The following is a 21874-nucleotide window of genomic DNA, read 5'->3' on the forward strand; positions in this document are numbered from 1 at the left end:
CTATTAACTCTGGACACCACATGAAAGGAGCAGGAAAGGGTCAGCCTATAAAGACAGAAAATATCACCCAACTCCAGTCAAATACCACCGAAAAGATGTTGCCCTACCCCACCCCAGGCCAGCAAAGAGAGTGGAGAGCCTAGACTTTCACACTCAGCAGGTATCAGCAAAGGTCCAACACGAGGGAGCAGGGCTTTCATCCTTGCTGGGCAGCACTGATGCCAATTCTCTGTAGTGGGCTAGAGGCCAAGTGGGGAGCCTGGACTCCCACCCTAATCAGTAGGAGCATGTCCTCCTGCTCCTTGCTGGTGCTGCATCACAGGAAGTTTAGTGGAGGCTCAGACTCCTGCCACCCCAAGTCCACCCTCCCCCACATGGTGTCAGTGAAGGCCTGTATAGAGCTCGGAGTCCTGCGTCCACCCAGCAGGAGCAAGAGCCCAGTCATCCCTGTGTCAGTGGAGGCTGAAGGGAAGCCCACCTGGCAGTAATGAGGCTGTGCTGCACCTTTCCCTGCCAGAGCAGTGGTTTTAAAAATCTAGCTAAAACAGAAGGTTTCAATAAAATCCAGATTGTCATAACATAATACACAAAATGTCCAGGTTCCAATAAAAAAACATGTGTCCTAACAACAACCAGGAAGATCAAACTGAATTTTTAAAAAAATCAATAGATGCCAAAGAAAATATGACAGAGATGTCAGAATTACCTTTTAAAAAATTACTTTTTAAAAATTCTTTTAAAAAAAGAATTTTTGAAGCAGCCACCATAAGATGTTGCAACAACCAATTACAAACATGCCTGAAACAAGTGAAAAAATAGAAAGTCTCAGCAAAGAAACAGCAGAGAGAAAGAAAAACCAAAGAGAAGTTTTAGCACTTGTGTTGGTCTGCTTGGGCTACCATAACAAAATACCATAGACTGATTGGCTTAAACAATCAAAATTTATTTTCTCACAGTTCTGGAGGCTGGAAAGTCCAAGATCAAGATGTTAGCAGATTCAATTTCTGGTGAAGACTCTTGTCTTGGCTTACAGAGGGCTGCCTTCTCGCTGTGTTCTCACATGGCCTTTCTTCATTGCATGCATGTGGAGACAGAGAGAGATTTCTCTCTTCCTTTGCTTATAAAGGCATCAATCCTATCAGATGAGGGTTCTACCTTTATGACTTCAATTAACTTTAATTACAAAGGCTCTATGTTCAAATACAGTAACAATAGAGATTAGGGTTTCAAAATATGAATTTTGGGGGTACATAATCAGTCCATAGTGTTCTACCACTGGCCCCACAAAATTCATGTCCTTCTCACATGCAAAATACATTCATTTCATCCCAGTATCCCCAAAGTCTTAACTCATTCCAAGCATCAACTCTAGCATCTAAGGTCAAAAGTCTCATCTAAATATCACCTAGACTCAATTCATCCTGAGGCAAAATTCCTCTCCAGCTGTGAACTTGTGAAACAAGTTATTTGCTTCCAAAATACGATGTTGGGATGGGTATAGGATAGACATTCCCGTTCCAAAAGGGAGAATCTGGAAGGAAATAAAGAGTGACAAGTCCCAAGCAAGTCCAAAACCTAGCAGGGCGAGTTCCGTTAGATCTTAAGGCTTGAGAATAATTCTCCTTGGTTCAATGTTCTGAGGCAGCAGCCTCATGCCCATTGCCCTGCAAGGCGTGGCACCCAGGGCTCTGCTAGGTGGCAGCTCTGCCCTTTGAAGCCCAATTGGAGGCCATCTGGTCCCCTGGGCCTGTGTACTCTGCACCTGGGGTGGGACTGGCAGTCCTGATGGTCTCTGAATTGCCTTTGGGGTCTTTCTACCCGCCTTCTGTTGAGATGGCCAATAACACCATGGGTAACCTTTTTATTTGGTGTTCCCTCCTGAAGAAACTTCTTCTTTTTTTGCAATATGAGTATGAGAATTTTCCAAATCTTTAAGTTCTGGGTTTTTTTTTTTCATTTTTTGTCTTAACAATTCCTTCTTTAATTCAGCTCTTGCCTTTCACATTTTACTATTAAGCTGTCAAGAGGAACCAAGCCACTCCTCCAGCACTTTCCTTAGAAATCTTCTCAACTAAATAACCAATTTCATTGTTCACAAGGTCTACCTTCCACAAAACACTGGAACACATTATAGTCAAGTGCTTTGCCAGTTCATAACAAGCAGCAGCTTTCCTCCACTTTCCAATAATCTGTCCCACATTTCTGTCTGAGACCTCACCAGAAGACCTTTAACATCCAAGTTTCAACCAGCATTTTGTTCATGATTCTTTGGGTATTCTCTAAGAAGAAGAAAGGTTTCTCTCTAGCTCTCTTTTTTCTTTCTGAGCCCTTACCAGTATCTCCTTTAACATCCATGTTTCACCCAACCATCCCTACATAGCAATCTTGGCTTTTTCTAACATGCACCACAAAAGTCTCCAGCCTCTATCCATTACCCAGTTCTAAAGCCACATCCACATTTCCAGGTATTTGCTACAGTAGCACCCACATCTCATAACCAAAATCTGTATTAGTCAGGGTTCTCCAGAGAAACAGAAACAATAGGGTATATATACATATATGTGTATGTGTGTGTGTGTGTGTCTCTCTCTATATAGACATATATACATATACATATATTTACATATATAGATGTATATACATATATATATAGAGAGAGAGACACACACACACATACATACATGGTTTATTATAAGGCATTGTCTCATACAATAATGGGAGCTGAGAAGTCCCAAGATCTGCAATCAGCAAGCTGAAGACCCAGGAGAACAGATGGTGTAGTTCCAGTCTGAGAATTGTTAGGCTGGAGACCCAAGAAGAGCTGTTTCAGTTTTCATGGAAGGAAAAGACCAACATTGCCTGCTCAAGGCAATCGGGCAGGAGGAGTTTCCTCTTACCCGTGGGAAGGTCTGCCCTTCTGTTCTATTCAGGTCTTCAACTGATTGAATGAGGCCGATCCACATTAGGGAGGACAATCTGCTTTACTCAGTCAACCAATTTAAATGCTAATCTTATCCAAAAATATCCTCACATGCATGCCTACAATAAGGTTTGACCAAATATCTGGGCATCCTGTGGCCCAGTCAAGTTGACACATAAAATTAAAGAAAACAATAACCATAATAAGATGCTCAGTAAATGAGTTCATCAGAAAGATGAAGGGGACAAAAGAAAGAATCAGTAAAATTAAAGATAGAACAATCAAAATTAAGTGATCTGAAAAACGGATTGTTGGGCTGCACCCTGCAGGTCTACAAGGCCTCTACTTGCCCATCCTTAAGACTGAAGAAAGAGCCAGTGACAGAAACATCAATGGTTTAATGGATGGGGGAACTTACACCTCTGAAGCAAGGTCCTGGAGTGACACCCCACCATATTTGGCGGATGGCAGGCAGGACATGAGGCCATCTTTGCTCCCGGGGTGGAAGGAGAGATTGCCAGTTATAGGGGGAAATTATATCAGGTTACCTCATTTGTTACCAGGGAAACCAGCAGAGGGGTCGGTCCCTCACCACCCCTTTGATAAGCAGAGTGGAGAGTTCTTATCTAAAGCTAGAACAGTCATTAGCTGGGGCCTGGGGCAGGTATGTAGGTCAGTCATATGAGTAGGGTGTAGGTGAAGTAGGCACTGGTCAGGCAAGGGATATACAGAGAACAAGGGAACAGCCATCTGGAGGGGCCTGTGACCATACACAGATGTAATAGAAAAAAAAGTGAAAAGAGCCTCAGTACTTGTGGGAATACAACAAAAGATCTAATATTCATGTCATTTGAGTCAGGAGAGAAAAAGAGAAAGAGGATGGGGCAGAAAAAGTATTCAAAGTAATAACTGGTCAAACGTCCTAAATTTGACCAAAATCTATAGATTCAGAAGTGGAGTAAATCCCAAATCAGTAAACCCAAAGAAATCCACACTAATACACATCATAGTCAAACTTCTGAAACTAAAGTCAAAGAAAAAACCTTGAAAGCAACAAGAGAGAAAAGAGGGCTTCCCTGGTGGCGCAGTGGTTGAGAGTCTGCCTGCCGATGCAGGGGACACGGGTTCGTGCCCCAGTCTGGGAAGATCCCACATGCCGCGGAGCGGCTAGGCCCGTGAGCCATGGCTGCTGAGCCTGTGCATCTGGAGCCTGTGCTCCACAACGGGAGAGGCCACAACAGTGAGAGGCCTGCGTACTGCAAAAAAAAAAAAAGAGAGAGAGAGAAAAGATATTTCACCTATAAAGAAAATACGGTTTGAATTATAGCAGATTCCTCATCAGAAATCATGGAGGCAACAGCAAAGTAACACATTTTTCAAATGCCACAAGAACTGTCAGAACAGGATCTTATATTCATTAAAAATGTTCTTCAGGTATGAAGGGAGAAATCAAGGTATTTTCAGATGAAGAAAAACTAAGAGAATTTATTGCCAGCAGTCTATCCTAAAAGAATGGCTTGGGACTTCCCTGGTGGTCCAGTGGTAAAGAATCTGTTACAATGCAGGGGACGTGGGTTCGATCCCTGGTCAGGGAACTAAGATTCCACATGCCGCAGGGCAACTAAGCCCGTGCACCACAACTACTGAGCCTGCGCTCTAGAGCCCGTGAGCCACAACTACTGAGCCCATGTGCCACAACTACTGAAGCCTGTGCACCTAGAGCCCGTGGTCCACAACAAGAGAAGCCACTGCAATGAGAAGCCCGTGCACCGCAACGAAGAGTAGCCCCCACTTGCCGCAACTAGAGAAAAGCCCGTGCACAGCAACAAAGACCCAACGCAGACAAAAATAAATAAATAAAATAAAAGATGTACAATAAGATATACACAAAAACACTGTAAATAAATAAAAATGGAATCATAATAAATGTTCAGCTAACCCACAGGGAGTCAGGAAAAAGAAAATAGAGAAATGGAAAACATAGAGAATGGAAGACCAAAAAATCAAATAAAATGGCAAACTTAAGTCATAACATACCAATAGTTCCATAAAATGTAAATTATGAAAATACACCAATTGAAAATACAGACTGGCAAAGTGAATTAAAAAATATGACCCAACTATACACCATCTGCAAGAAGCTCATTTTAACGTAATGATCCTTAGAGTAAACATATGGAAATATATACATCATTCAAATATTAATCAAAAGAAAGAAAGAGTGGCCATATGGATTTCAGGTAAAGTAGAATTCAAAGCAAAGAAAATTACCAGAGACAGATATGAACATTGTGCAATCATAAAGGGTTAATTCATCCACAAGAAATTATAATCCTGAATGTGTATACACCAAATAACAGCTGAGAAATACATGAAACAAAAAACCCACTGAATTGAAAGTAGAAACAGTCAACTGCACAATTACAGTCAGAGACTTCAGCACCTCTTTCTCAACAATTGATGAAGACAGAAAATCAGCAAACAATATAGAACTCACAACACCATAATCAACAGGATTTAATCAATACTTGTAGAGCATTCCACCAAGCAACTGCAAAGTACACATGACTTTCAAGTGTTCACAGAACAAATATCAAAATGAATCCTATTCTGAGTCATGAAATAAACCCCCATAAATGAAAAGAAAGTTGAAACCATACGGAGGGTGTCCTCTGACTCTAATGGAATTAAACCAGAAATCAGTAACAGAAAGATAACAGGAAAATCCCCAAACCGTTTAAAAATTAAATAACCCACATATAAATAATCAAATGTTCATATGGGACATCTGAGAAGTGACTCAACATAGCAATAACTACCATGCAATAAGGAGTTATCAGGTGGGTAACCGAAATTGGGTCATTAAGGGCTGTTGGAGGAGGTGACCTGCAATCTGAGAAGTGAAGACAAGAAAGAATTGCCTGGTGCAGGTCTAGGGGTAGGGTACTGCTTCCCGAGGAGCATACCCTAACAGGCAAGTGCCTCCACTTGCATTCTCAGTTACAAGCAAGGAAACCAGCCTGGTGTGTGTCCCACCATACTCTCCAGACTTCCCAAGCAGACTGCAGCTCATCTCATTCTTACTCACATATAGAACATAAATGCTTCTCTGTCTTTGGGGGACATAACCCCCAAAATATATCCATGATTCTTACTTGTGAAAAAAACTTACAGCTGCCAAATTTCAGAGGGCAGGCATGAGCATCCATCGGGAAGTCTTCAAGTTGCATTGGGCACTCTGCTGAGATGGTCAAGCTGAAAAACAAGAGATGGGGACCTTTCAATGACTCACCGACTCTGGCTATTTACTGGACACCACGTTTTGAAAGCCATATTAAGCACTCCACTCATTATTTTAATTACTATCTTTTATGAAATTGTCTAAACTGTCCCACCAAATTACATAGGATTGCATTGTAGATGAATATCATTTAGAAATAAGGTTTAAATCAAATCTACTCAGGAGTTCTGTGGCTTGGTGAGTGTCTGTACATACATTACCGCTTGTAAAGCAATTTGAGATGCCTTTAAAGATAATTTATTCTTTTATTCTCCCATCACTTACCCACAGTAATAAAAAAAACTTCCCTTGACAAGGCTGAAAATATATGTATGTTCTAAAATAATTTATAAGCTCAAAAATATAAGTGTGGGGCTTCCCTGGTGGCGCAGTGGTTGAGAGTCCGCCTGCCGATGCAGGGGACACGGGTTTGTGCCCCGGTCTGGGAAGATCCCACATGCCGCGGAGCGGCTGGGCCCGTGAGCCATGGCCGCTGGGCCTGCGCGTCCGGAGCCTGTGCTCCGCAATGGGAGAGGCCACAACAGTGAGAGGCCCGCATACCGCAAAAAAAAAAAAAAAAAAAAAAAAATATATATATATATATATATATATAAGTGTGGAATAAATACACAGTCCAAGTTTCGACCAGAAGCTGGCTATAATTATTGTGTACTGGACTGATGTCACGAAACTATAGAGTAAGCAAAATTGTGTTATGATAGCAACTTTCTTATTGTTTTTAATCCAAGTCTGGTCTTCCAAATAATAATACCACCATCCACTACCACTGTCACCAATGACTAAAACAGTGCTGATCATAAGAGTTGCTGGTCTGGGCTAGGGACTGTGTTAAGTGTTTCACCTGCATTAACATATCTAATTAGAATAGCACAATGTATTGCTATTATCACCCCAGTTTCAAGGTAAGAAAGTGAGGCATGGATATTAAGGGATCCGGACAAGAATGCAGAGCCCCTAATGGCACGTGCCCCACAGGCTGTGTGACCCAAAACTCTGTTTGTACTTGCGGAGTCATCATGCTGTGGTGCTTTTATTTCCCTACAGATTTACTAATTAAGTAGTAAATCTAAATTTCTTTAATGAGTTAGTCTTCTGTTCTTAGTGTTTAATTCTATTATTTAAAATGAAATGTAATTGCATAAAATGAAATCAAATTGCACAATTTTCAACTTTAAACAGACGTTACAATTCTATTTTGTTATATTGTCTGGATCTTGCCCATGTGCCTGGGGTGAGAATAAAAATGTAAACATTTTTGCCTTTACTGCTTCCTTCTTTTAAGATAGCTTAACTTTTTTGCTATTAAATTGGGCATGTAATTCACACTTGACGATTGCAGATGGAGTAGTCAATTCATGCATTCTCTGAATGGAGCTAAAACATGTCAGTGGAAGGAAGGTGTGTGCCCATCATGGAGAGGAAATCTGCTGCCTCTGCCTGGGGGTACCACTCTCCCCAAAATGGAGTGAGTTCCAGAGGGTGTGAGTGCACATGGATGAGAATATACCACAAAAGTCTCATATTCAGGTGGGGAGATGATATCTAAAATTATATGCCACCTATGTTCGTAGAAGAATATGGAAAATACAGAAAAGTTATAAAGAAGAAAATTACAAATGCATATCATTTCACTTATAATTTCACCTGGTACACTTTGTCCAGATTTCTTCACAGCTACAGATGTTTTCTTTCTGTTCCTGGTTTATAAAATTCAGTCTTCTGTTTACCTAACATTAGAGAAGGGGCATTTCCCACATCTTTAAAATCTCTGCATAATCATGACTTTGAAAGGTAAAATATTTAATTCTAGCATGCAGATGTGTGTGTGTGTAATATACATATGCATATATCTGTATATGTGTGGACATCTTCAAGCATAAACTATGTAAAAGGATTATTATTACAGACTACAAAATGGGGAAGGTAAAGGAATATTTACTTATTAGAATTAAGAAAACAGGACTTAAAAACCACAGCCTGTGAGAAGGACAACATAAAGGAAAATAGTGTTACTTTATCTTGTTAGTAAACTTAAGCCATTTGTTAAACAAAGCAATAGTGGGGCAGAAAACTTAAGTGAGTCAAATATGTTCTAGAGAATAAAATCACAATGACTCAGTAAATCTAGAATTTCTTTGAGAAGCAAATTTATAGTAGGGAAATAAAAAGTATATATAAAGCTATAGTGCCAGGTACAAAGCAATAAATGTGAAAGTAAGCACATGAAGAAATGGTGATGTGGGAGAACAGAGAACGCTTCCAATTAGAAAAGTACATCTCAGTGCTGGTCTACGGCCTCTGCTCCAACAGTTGACGGCCTTGGTGTAAGGAAGATGCTGGGCTCAGCCAGTGGGAACAGTGTGAGGGGGGAAAGGGTGCTTCAGGTGGTCCTGACTGTCCAAGCCCTGCTGTATGCACAGCAGACTTCAACCAGCAGACCCAGTGCTGCAGTCTTCAAGTTGCCCCCAATAATAACAACAACTATGGGCTGGACTCCCACCAGCAGGGTGACGTGGAGATGGTCCTTCCACGGCAGAATTTTCTCTCCAGACACTGCCATGTCTTGGAGCTCACATAGCTGGGCTTCTGTCCCCCAGAAAACACTCTTATGGCCCACAGGGTCTGGAGGCTGCCTTGAAGCCAGATCTGTTGGTTGAATTCTTGACAATGTGGTGAATCACAGTTAACTCCTCTCCCCCCTGCTTGGTGCTGGGTCTCTGCTTTGATCCCCGGGGCCACTGGAGGCACTGCCACCTGCATTCCTGTTCCTTGCCCTTACTTGTCAGAGTCGACCCCTCAGGGAGACTTGACCTCCCACCTCTGGCACTCTGCCCACTCCTGGCTTTTCCTCCTTTTCCTCACGTACTCCTCTTTCTTGGCCAACACCGTGTGTTTATAAGAGAGTTGAGGAGCCATCTTTTCTGTCACTGTGTTCTCAGCATTTGGTGTCTTGTTTGGTCCTGAGATCTAGGCCAAAACCACTGCACTGACAACATTTAACGATGGCAAGGAATGCACACCAAGGAGTCTGCTTTTAGCATATAGCAGGAGGAGAGAGGGTGGGTAGAGACAGGTGGACAGAATTTAGCTGGATGTAAAAAGAAAACCCTTTTGAAGAAAAAAATAATTCCAGTGAAAACATAAAAAAGATAATTCTACAATTACCATCTTGATAAATGCTAACATTAGAGCCTCACAGATTGTTCCCCCATTTTAATAGACCTCTTTAGAATTTGAATTCCAAACATCAGAAAAATATACTTCATCTATGATAGTGTCTCTCCTCTAAGGAGTGAATGTATTATTCAGATAAATTCCCCAACAGCAAATGTTTCAACCTTAGTAAGAGAACAACACTTAAAATTTTTGATCCTTTAAGCATTTCAAAAACGGCCTATGCTTTTATAGTACTCAAATAATATCTCTAGATAAGAGGGACCCTTCCATTCATGGGGTTCTTAAAATGCAGTGTCCTTTGATGTACAACCAACCTCCTTCACACAGAATTGAGATCAGAGCACTCCATGGAATGTGGACTGTCAGAGCTCAAAGGAGCCAGCCAGGTCACCTCCTAGAAACCCTTACTTTTCTCAAAAGGTTAAGGAATATGCCTATGGAAAAACTTACTGAATTACTGGTAGATCCAAGGATCCAGCTTTTTACTCCCAAAGGTCAAATTTCTGTTTCTAAAGACATTCAGGCGTTGACTTATTGGAACACAATATCCCATTTTTGAACATCTTAATTTTAGGGTAAGAAAAAGGGCATTTTGTGAGTTAAGCTGTTTGCTTCAACTTGGATGTAAACTCCCTAGAGAGCCCTCTGCTTGCCCAGCGGCAGCGCTCAGTGGCATGTGCTTCAGATGTTAAAACAGCCAAATTCGGGCTTCCCTGGTGGCGCAGTGGTTGAGAGTCCACCTGCCGATGCAGGGGACACGGGTTCGTGGCCCGGTCCGGGAAGATCCCACAGGCCGCGGAGCGGCTAGGCCCGTGAGCCATGGCCGCTGAGCTTGCGTGTCCGGAGCCTGTGCTCCGCAACGGGAGAGGCCACAACAGTGAGAGGCCCGTGTACCGCAAAAAACCCCAGCCAAATTCTAGAGTAGCTTTGCCATTAATGAATTGTGCAACTTTGTAAAACTGCCTAACTTCTCTGGTCCAGCCTTTCCATTTGAAAAAGAGAAATAGCAGCTGCTTTATTCTCTGAAAAAAACAAGAATAGTTAATAGGTGCGTAAAGAGATTTCTACCCAATACGCTCTCCAGATCTGAGCCTTCTTCATTTACTTGAGAATATTCAGTACAATAGAAGATGTGGTGGTAGGCAGAATAATGGTCCTGCAAAGATGTCCATGTCCTAATCCCCCAAACCTCATGACTTGTGAATGTTACCTTAAATAGCAAAAGGGCTGTGCAGACATGATTAAGTTAAGGCCCTTGGGAGAGGGGAGTTTATCTTGGATTATCCAGATGGGCCCAGGCGAATCACAGCAGTCCTTATGAGAGGAAGGCAGGAGTGTCAGAGTCAGAGGCGATATGATGACAAAAGCAGAGGTCATGGGATTGTGGTCATGAGCCCAGGGATGCAGGCAGCCTCTAGAAGCTGGAAGAGGCAGGAAAGGATTCTCCCCTAGAGAATCCAGAAGGAATGCAATCCTGCTGCCACAGCTTGACTTTAGCCTCGTAAGACCTTTTTTGGACTTTCGACCTCCAGAACTAGAAGATAATAAATTGGTTGTATTTTAGCCAATAAATTCGTGATAATTTGTTACAACATCTATAGGAAAATAATACAAAATTTGGTACTTGGAAGTGGGATGCTACTGTAACAAATACCTAAAAAAGTGGAAATGATTTGGAATTGGGCAGTGGGAAGAGGCTGGAAGAATTTTGAGATTCATTATAGAAAAAGCCTAGACTATGTTGAACAGACTGTTAATTGAAATGTGAATGTTAATGATTCTGTAATGAGAACTTGCAGTGAGAAACATGGTAGAGAAGACCTATATTATATGGTCATAAACACACTGCTGGTAGCAATATGGACATCAAAGGCCCTAATGGTGAGGTCACAGAAGGAAATGAGGAAACTGGAACTTGGAGGAAAGGAGATTCTTGCTGTATAGTGACAGAAAGCTTACGTGGAAAGCGGAATTTGTAAAAGATTGCAATAGGCTAAATAATGCCCCTCAAAGATAAAAGGTCCTAATTCCTGGAAGTTGTAAGCATTACCTTATATGGGAAAAGGGTCTTTAACAGATGTGATTAAGGGTCTTGAGATGGGGAGATTAACCAGGTGGGCACTAAATGCAGTCACAAAGATCCTTATAAGGGAGAGGCAAAGGAAATTGCACATAGATAAAAGAAAGAAGGTGATGTGATGAAAGCACAGATGTTTGAAGATGCTGTGCTGCTGGCTTTGAAGATGTAGGAAGGTGCCCTGAGCCAAGGAATGCAGGCATGCCGCTCTAGATACTGGAAAAGGCAAGTAAACGGATTTTGTCCTAGAGCCTCCAGAGGGAGTACAGCCTGGCCAAAACTGATTTCAGAATCATGGTCTCCAGAAATGTAATACAGTAAATGTGTTTTAAGTCACCAAGTTTGTGGTAATTTGTTACAGTAGCCACAGGAAACTGATACAATGATGAAATTGGACCCTTAGATGAGGAGAGTCCAAGTAAGTGTTAAAGTTGTGGCCTGTTTTTTTCTTCCTGTTGCTTATAGTAAAATGTGAGAATAAAGAGACAGATTAATGTAAGAGCTGCCAGCAAAAAATGGACCAAGACTTGATTTGGGAAATTCTCAGTTTATCCAGGTTGCAAAAGATGCTATAATTAGGAGATTCATTGTCAGGAAAACATACTCTTAAGGGAAAGCCAAGGGTGTGGTTGGACCTTTTGCTACTGCCTCAGACTCTTTGAGGAAATTAGATGTGTGACTCATGGGTCCTCTCAGCCATGTAAGCAAAAGAATTATCCATTCAAGATTTATGAAGGAGGTCTAGTAGTGTAAATTCTTAAGACATACACAGGAGACGTAAATGATTCTTAAAAATTTTATACCAGCAGAAACACTGTCAGTTTGGGCTGAATGGGACAGACAGAGGCCAAAATGAAAGAAGGCTGTCAGAACACCAACATTCCACAGGCAGGAAATAGGTTGAAAGAAACTACTCAACTGCAAACATGTGCTACCCTTCATGAAAAAGGCAGGATGACTCTAAGGGTAGAGCCTTAATCATGGAGGATTAGCCCCAGGCCTTGAAACCTACTGTTGTTTGCCTAACTGGATTTAGAAATTTGCAGGTGTGGGGGGGGATAGTGCTTCCTTTTCTCCAACTATTTTCTCTCCTTTCAAATGGGAATATCTTTAACTGTTATCCTATGCTTGTCCCACCATTGTATTTTGTGGGTAATTAACTTGTTTATTGAGTTCCACAAATTCACAGATGAGAATTGTGCCTCAGGCTAGATCATACCCAGATCCTCACACATAGCTGATTTAGATGATTCAGATGATAAGATTTGGAACTTTGGAGCTGATGAGATTTAGTTGAGACTATGGACTTTGATGCCATAATGAGTTGAGACTTTGGGGGATATTGGAATGAGATTAATATTTTTTGCACATGGGACAGACACGAATTTGGGGGGCAGAACTCAGATTGTGGTAAGCAAAATAATGATTCCCTAAAGATGTTCATGTCCTAATACTTCCTACTTATGAACGTGATACCTACCATGGTCAAAGGGACTTTTCAGATGAGATTAAATTAAGGATTTGGGGATGGGGAGACTACCCCAATTATTGGGCAGGCCCAATGTAAGCACAAGGCTACTTATAAGAAGGAGACAGGAGTGTCTGAGTTGAAGTGGGAGATGTGATGCTGGAAGCAGTGATAGTGGAAGGAGTGATGCAGGGCCATGAATGAAGGAATGCAGGCAGCCTCCAGAAGCTGGGGAAGGTGAGGAAATAATTCTCCACTAGAGAATCCAGAAGAGACACAATCCTGGCAACATAAGACCTGTTTCAGACTTCTGGTCTTCAGAGCAGTAAGATAATAAATTTGTATAGTTTTAAAGCCACTAAGTCCGTGGTAATTTGTTACAGCAACAATAGAAAATTAGCACAGTAGTTTCCATAAAATAAAATAATAATAATATTACTAATCCAATAACCAATTGTTAAATAATTTTCACAAAGTTGAGAAAGAAATTTGGTTTGGTCAACTTATAAATAGCTCACAAAGTATTCACTGTCATGAAAATCACAGGCTTGATAGTGAAATGGACCAGACGCCTCAGGCAAGGTGGCCTGGCTTGGTCAGTGACTGAGCTGCAGGCTGCATAGCCACTGTTTTTTTTTTCTCTCCCCCACCCCTCCCCCTTGGCAACCACAAGTCTGTTCTCTATATCTGTTTGTGTTTCTTAGATATGTTCATTTGTGTTACATTTTAGATTCCACATATAAGTGATATCGTATGATAGTCTTTCTCTGTCTGACTTACTTCACTCAGTATGGCAATCTCTAGGTCCATCCATGTTGCTGCAAATGGCATTATTTCATTCTTTTTTATGGCTGAATAATATGCCTCCACTGGTCATTCAGTGGAAACATCACCTTCCTATCAAGACTCTCAGGCAATATATGAAATTTATTTGGGGACTCTTGAAATTCAATACTAACATAGCACCTAATGATTGGTGTTATGGGAAAGAGGTGAGGCTTAATTTGGCTGATACTTTTCCAAGTGAGTCTTTGTAAGGAACATAAGAATACTTAATGTACACAACTTTCTGTTTACTATGGTTGCACCCATACGAAGGGCTGCCAGCTTTGGAGATGGAGGAAAGCTGGCACTCTCAGCTGGCTCTTTGTAGGCAACACCTTTATTTTTCTGTAGGCTCATTGTGCTGCCTCTGGCTTATTCCCACCTGGATGGGGCTGTGCAGGGCTCCTTCAACACTCTGGATAGTCTTCCTTGCTCTACATCTGAGTCACATCCTCAGAGATGAAGAAGCTATAGATTAATATCTGCACGAGGAGCACCTGTTGTGCTGGGTCGTCAGGGGGAAGGTCTCTGAAAGGAAGCCCAGCTCTGAGGGTTATATGCCTGTTTTCCTTATATTTGATTTACCTCTAGATTGGCAAATAAAAGTTTACTCAGGTATTACAAAGAATTGGTCTTTTTATTAATATAACATGTCTACTCATATGTATTTATTGAGTCACTAGCGCTAGGAATAGAGATAGTCCTGCTTCTTCTTCAGAAACTTCCCCAAGAGCTCTGCCTGATGTCAAAATCCTGTTTACTGGAGCTTTCTCTTCTATACTCCTGTGCTCAGGAAGAGCTGCAAACTTATTCATTCAATAAAATAATGCATGAATGCATTTCTCTTCCTGTAAACAATCACTATTCCATGTATCATGATAAATAGTGATATACCATGTTTATTATTTGTCAGTTAGGCATCGCTGGTTTTCCTTGAAACTAATTACAATTCATAATAATGTTTTGAGGAAAACATTCTAAAGCTCAGCTATGTAAACACTGAACTTTTTAAATCTAAACATTGACAAGTTGGGAACAATATATGTTGGAACCCAGAGGTCATTGCCAGGTTCAGCCACTTCCACTCCATCTTTTTACTAACTAACCTGTGTATACTTGTCCCTTTGGTGACAGTTGTAGATCTATTGTAATTAAGTTTGATCCAAACCAGAACTGCAAGCCTAGTTTCCTTCAGGGCCTGGCCATAGTGCTTATCCTGGTTAGTCGCCCTCCTGAGGGATCTCCATCTTAGCATTAACCCTGACCCTACCCAAAGCTAAAGCAGGGCCTTTGCCTGTGATAAAGATGAGATGAGATACCAAGTTCAGCAGGTACAGCCCAGGTTGGGGTGGGCAGCAGCCAATGGAGAGCAGAAGAATAAAGGGTGCAGTGACTTGTTTAAAAGGCAATAGAATTTAAATTCAGTGAAGGGCAACCTTGCAGAAAGCAGAACTTAGGGCATTATCTGAAAGTTCCAATAAGACTATACTAAAATGATGCGTGTTTTGGTTTATACAATTGTAAAGTTCCATACTTAAAAAAAAACCCACAAAACTGTTATTGAGATAACATAATGAACCTCTTCCTTTTAGCAATGAAGCCAAATTCTACAATTTACTTCCAGCTTGAGTTACACATTTCATAAGTCATTCTAAATCTAATTGATTCATTTTGTATTCTTCAGTGTAATAGGGATGTACATGGGACCAACCATCAGAATTATTCTGGCTGAAAATCCTCTGTGAACTTGCACTATTTATTGGGATTCTCATTCCTCTTCAGCTATTGGAAAGAAGATGCCAGGAATTCTATATTTTGGGAAAACTAGTAGATGTGTGATAATTTTACAAACTTAGCCTTATCAAAAAGGGATATAAACTTTATTGATTTATTTTGATTAACATGGCTATTTCTATTTTAATGCTTGTGTTCCTCAGGAAGGCACTGTAATGATTGATGTGAGAGCAGAAACATTTTGGTTAATTTTTTATGTGTATCCACACACCCAGCAATAAACCTTCTTAATAAATCAAATGTAGGAAAATAAACACAAGCTTGGTCAATAAAAAGACTGCTGCTGGGCTTCCCTGGTGGCGCAGTGGTTGAGAGTCCGCCTGCCGATGCAGGGGACATGGGTTCGTGCCCCGGTCCGGGAGGATCCCACATGCCGTGGAGTGGCTGGGCCCGTGAGCCATGGCCGTTGAGCCTGCGCATCCGGAGCCTGTGCTCCGCAATGGGAGAGGCCACAGCAGTGAGAGGCCCGCATACCGCAAAAAAAAAAAAAAAAAAAAAGACTGCGGCAAAAAAGGAGCAGCAAAATTATGCAAAGACATTCCTTTCTCAAAGTGAAATGCAAGTACATCTCTAATCATAAAGCACAATGCAATCAACAGTGTTGTGGGCTACAGAGAAGATGGAATAGACAGTGAAATCAAACAGACCCAGCCCCACCACTCAGCTCAATCTCCATGTGCCCCCATTTCCCTATAAAGGGGATTATATAAAGCTTATCTTACAGTGTTAAGTCCTGACATACCAAATACCAATACAGATATGTAGTACAATGCTTGACACACAGTAAATGCTTTAAAAATCCTAGAGGAGAAGTAAAGGTGACATCAGTTGAGGTGGGGGACTACGGAACATCCACAAAAGCAGTGAATAAGCTTCAAAAACAGTCAGCATAGACTTTTTACGGAACTCTGGAATCTGATAAAAAACTTACAACAGCCAGAGAAAACAAGAAAAAAAAATGCCTGAAAACTAGTAAGCAGGTTCTGTAGCATTTTAACTTACCCTGTTACCAGCCCCCACTCTCTAGCTCTGCAGTAGGCATGAAAATGGGAACTCACATTCCTCCTGCAGGTTGCTGGTAACGGGAATGATATGGACCTCATTCTCAAGGAATGTTAGTTGCTTGTTTTGATCTGCAAAACAAGCAGATCAAGGGTCTGGTTGGTTGGTTCAAGGGTTCAAGGGTCTGCCTTTGTTTCAACTGACTCAGAGGTGTCTTCCTAGGGTGTTATTTGTTGAAAACATTTAAAGGCAAATGTATTCACCACAGTCACAGGGGAAATGGATACAGCTGGGGCAAGCAACAGACAGACCGAAAGCCTAGGAAGGAGAGGCTGAGGAAGGAGATACTTGGGGAAATAAGGGCTAAAAAGCTCCCACATATTCCAGAGAATCTAGAAGGCCATGTGCATGCTCAGGACTGGACACATGCTCAGAAAAGACCCAAGAAGACCCTAAGTTCTCATCTCCAGCTGACTCTCAGGATCTGTACAGGCAGGAAGTGAAAGCTATGGCAAAGTTGTAAACTGGCTAAGCTTTAAAGAGCACTCCAACATACACACAGAGTCTATCTGCAAAGACTAAAAGAGCTTTTATTTTCTTCTTTTTTGCTCCAGGTTATTAAGAAATCTGTATCAAATCACTAGCTGGCCATTAAGCTAATGAGAGTGACCACACATGACAAAGAATACAAACTTTTAAAAGTTGTTGAGAAAACTCACTAAACAAACAAAAATACCACAAAAAGCAAAACAGGAAACTCTATGGATGGAGGAGGATCTGATTTCTCTAGTTACCATATTATGATAATCAAAACATCCAGTTTTCAACAAAAAATTGAGGCATACAAAAATAAAACCCCACAAAAATAGATATCCCATTCATAGGGAAAAAAGAAATTAACAGAATCTGTCTCTGACGAAGCAAAGACATTGGATTTACTAGAAAACACTTTAAATCAATTGCCTTAAATATCAAGGAGCTAAAGAAAACTATGGACAAAGAAATTAAGGAAACTTAGAGAACAATATCTCAACAAATATAAAATATCAATAAAGAGATAGAAGGTATAAAAAGAACCAAACAGAAATTCTACAGGTGAAAAAAAAATAACTGAAATGAAAAATTTGCTAGAATGTTTCAACAGCATATCTGAGAAGATGGAAGAATCAGCAAACTTGAAGATAAGTCAAATGAAATTATCCAGTTTGAGGACAGAGAGAAAAGAATGAATAAAAATGAACAAAGCCTAAGAGACCTCTGGGACACCATCAAGAATACCAAAACATACATAATGGGAGTCCCAGAACTAGTGAAAAAGGAGAAAGGGGCAGAAAGAATATTTGAAGAAATAATGGCCAAAAATGTCTTCATTTTAATGAGAAATATTAATCTAACATCAAAGTTCAAAAAATTCCAAGTAGGATAAACTTAAAGAGATCCACACTGAGACATATTATAATCCACACTGAGACACATTATAATTATAATCTCATGAACAAGAGATCTTAAATAAGATTAACAACTGACTTCCATCAGAAACCATGGAAGCCAGAGGCAGTAAAGTGACATATTCAAAGTGCTGGAAGAAAAAAGTATCCTTCAAAAATGAAGGAGAAATTAAGATATTCCAGATAAACAAAAAACTGAGGGCATTCATTGTGACAGACTTGTCCTATTATAAACACTAAAGGCAGTCCTTTAAGTGGAGACAAAAGAGTACTAGCAGTAACTGGAAGTTACATGAAGAAATGAAGAATGCCAGTACTGGTAAAGACATAGGTAAATATAAAAGCCAGTATTATTTTTATTTTTGATTCATAAACTTTTCTATTATCTTATATGATTTTAAAGACAAATGCATAAAGTGGTGATTATAAATCTATGTTACTGGGCACACTATGTATAAAGATGTAATTTTTGACAATAACAACGTAAGAGGGGGAACGGAACTATAGAAACAAAGTTTTCATATACTATTGAAACTAAGTTGGCATTAATTCAAACTAGATTGTCATACATGTAGATATTAATTTAAATCCCCAGAGTAACCATTAAGAAAATAACTAAAAATATAGGCAGTATGAGAAGTGAGATGAGCGTTTAAATAATGCACTAGAAAAAATAATCAATTAAATACCAAAGAAGGCAATAATTTAAGAGTTGAGGAACCAAAAAATGAATAAAGCATATAGAAAGCAAATAGACTTAATCATCTCTTTAAAAACCCTATCCCCAAACACAGTCACGTTCTGAGGTACTGTGGGTTAGGATTTCAACATATGAATTTGGAGGGACACAGTTTGGCCTATAACAACACCCCTTACTACATTATCTTTAATCCTTCCTTGTCAGTAGTTATATTAAATCTAAATGAAACAAACACTTCAATTAAAAGGCAGAGACTGGTAGAATCAATAAAGAAATATGAACTAACTATATACTATCCACAAGGGATTCACTTTAGTTCCAAAAATACAAATAAGTTGAAAGTGAATGGATGGAAAAAAGCATTCCACCCAAACATAACAAAAAGAGAGCTAAAGATAAACTTTGTTACAAGAGACAAAGAAGGACACTATATAATGACAAAAGACTCAATCCAGTGAAAATATATAGAAATTATAAACATATATGAACCTTACAACAGAGCCTCAAAAATATATGAGGCAAAAACTGACAAAACTGAAGAAAAATAGACAGTTTTACAATAATAGTTGGAGACCTCAATATCCCACTTTCAATAATGGTTAGAAAAACCAGAGAATAATGACAAGGAAATAGAAGATTTAAATTACACTGTAACCCAACTAGACCTAGCAGTCGTATATAGAGAACTTCATCCAACAATAGCTCTCTTTTCAAGGGTACATACTGTTGTATGACCATATGATGGACCATATGAACAGCCACAAAACAAGTCTCAATAAATTTCAAAATATTGAAATCATACAAAGCATCTCCCCTGACCAAAATGGAATGAAATTAGAAATCAATAACAGAAGGAAAATGGAAAATTTCACAAATATGTGGAAATTAAACAACACAATCCTAAATAACAAATGGGTCAAAGAATAAATCACAAAAGAAATGAGAAAAAAACCTTGAGATTAATGGAAACAAAAATATAGCATATGAAAACCTATGGGATGCATCAAAAGCAGTGCTTAGAGTGAAATTCAGAGCTGTCAACGTCTGCATTAAAAAAGAAGAAAGGGGCTTCCCTGGTGTTGCAGTGGTTAAGAATCCACCTGCCAATGCAGGGGACATGGGTTCGGGCCCTGGTCTGGGAAGATCCCACATACCATGGAACAACTAAGCCCATGCACCACAACTACTGAAGCCCGCGTGCCTAAAACCCGTGTTCTGTAACAAGAGAAGCCACTGCAATGAGAAGCCCGCACACCGCAATGAGAAGCCCACGCACTGCAACGAAGAGTAGCCCCCACTCGCTGCAACTAGAGAAAGCCCGTGTGCAGGAACGAAGACCCAATGCAGCTAAAAATAACTAAATAAAATAAATAACTTTATAAAAATAAAAAAGAAGAGAAGTTTCAAATCAATAACCCAATTTTACATATTAAGGAACCAGAAAAAGAAGAGCAAACTAGACCCAAAGCTAACTGAAGGAAGGAAATAATAAGACTGGGTAAGTGAAATAGAGAATAGAAAAACCTCAGCCTCTCTCACAGAGAAGCCAGAGGGCATGCTGCCCAGTGACCTAAAGCCCATAGGGCCTGCAGCCCCAGTGCAAGTCTTCCACACCACAGATGCTGCAGTTTTCCATCCTTGAATCCCTTCTTCCAGAATTCTGAACGCTGCAGATAATGGACAATCAGAGCAGGATTTATAATGTTATTTAACATATTTTAACAACCCAGAATCTTTCAAATGATGACCACATCCTTCTTTTGGAGAGCTGATAGAAAGGGTGGTGTTGGAGCACGTGGGTGAGTAGACAGACACTTGTTGTACTGGGTGATGCTAGAGGGCTGAGTCCCAACTGAGTGGCAGCTGCATCTTCCATAATGCAAGGACTTGGTTAAATTTTCTGTTGGCTTCACTGGACAGCGGGGATTTCTTTGCCCAAACTCAGAGACTCAGTGATTTTCTACCTAGAACTGCCCCTCAGTGTCACTCCTCTTGATTTCCATGACTGTGGTCTGACCATCAATCTCCTCTTTCCACTTCACATTTCAGAATCCTCTATTTTCTACTCTAGCAACTCATTTTGTGACAGTCTATCATTCCCATTAAGTGGCCAAATATTTTGGAACTGTATGGAGTTTCTGTGAATCAGGAAGGGTTTCTCTCACTATTGTTGAAATTACTGAGCTCAAGGCTACCAGTCCGCAAATGTCATCGACTTAGGAAAATTGCATTATTTTAAGAAAACAGCATGATAAAATGTGCCCTATAAAGTCCCTTTCTGGGTTGGTTTTACCCCCAGCACAGTGAATACCCTACGAGTAGCGTTGACTGGTCTTCATGATGCAAGTTCGTAGAGCAGAGGATCAGATACTTGTAGTAGAGGAGCTGAGCATAAAACAGGAAAACCGACAAGAGGATTTGGGTTCCACTCTCCTTATCATTAGTAGACATAAACAACATATGAATTCTGAAACTTTAGATTTTATCAATGAGTAACTTGTACTTCTCCAAGTTCATAAGGAATTGAGTGTGCAGGTGAGACAGCTGTGCAGAGTGGGCTGGGATGGTTTGTATGGCATTGTAGCTTTTCATTGATGTCTGTGTGAGTTCACTAGGACGGCCAAAACAAAGTGTCATAGACTCAGTGGCTAAAACAATGGAAATGAATTTTTTCACAGATCTGGAGGCTGGAAGTCTGAGATCAAAGCAGGGCTGGTGTCTCCTGAGGCCTATCTTCTTGGCTTACAGATGGCCGCCTTCTGTCCTCACATGGTCTCCCTTTGTGCCTGTCTGTGTCCTGATCTCCTCTTCTTATAAAGAAACCAGTTGTAGTGGATTAGGACCTATTCTAAAGACCTCTGTTTAACTTAATTACCCCTTCAAAGGACCTATCTCCAAATATAGTCACATTCTGAGGAAACTGGGTTTAGCTTTAATGTGTGAATTTTGGGGGACACCATTCAGCCCATGACAATAGCCAACTCATATGTTTCTTACCTGCAGCTCCCCCCACCTTTCTGACTTGACAAATGATGGCATACAGACTGAAGCAGACAATGAGGAAATCTACCTGAATTGGTTAAACTTGGACTGTTGACAAGTGACTTTAAAAAGGGGGTGAAAACTTTTGAATTTGTGAGACATTATGTTCCATTTCATATG

General features: G+C 40.4%; 1 protein-coding gene across 1 annotated transcript in view; it reads right to left on the minus strand.

The window, feature by feature from the left end:
- GABRA5 (gamma-aminobutyric acid type A receptor subunit alpha5) overlaps positions 1 to 21874 on the minus strand; it is a 99603-nt gene that overhangs the window by 35106 nt on the left and 42623 nt on the right. Inside the window, exon 5 of the mRNA XM_022598892.2 lies at positions 6093 to 6175. Coding sequence (XP_022454600.1) covers positions 6093 to 6175 — 83 coding nt within the window. The remainder of the gene's footprint in view (positions 1 to 6092; positions 6176 to 21874) is intronic.

The sequence above is a fragment of the Delphinapterus leucas genome, chromosome 2 (genome assembly GCF_059928025.1).
Source record: "Delphinapterus leucas isolate spDelLeu-1000000601 "Yukka" chromosome 2, BTC_Dleu_Yukka2, whole genome shotgun sequence".
NCBI classification, from domain to species: Eukaryota; Metazoa; Chordata; class Mammalia; order Artiodactyla; family Monodontidae; genus Delphinapterus; species Delphinapterus leucas.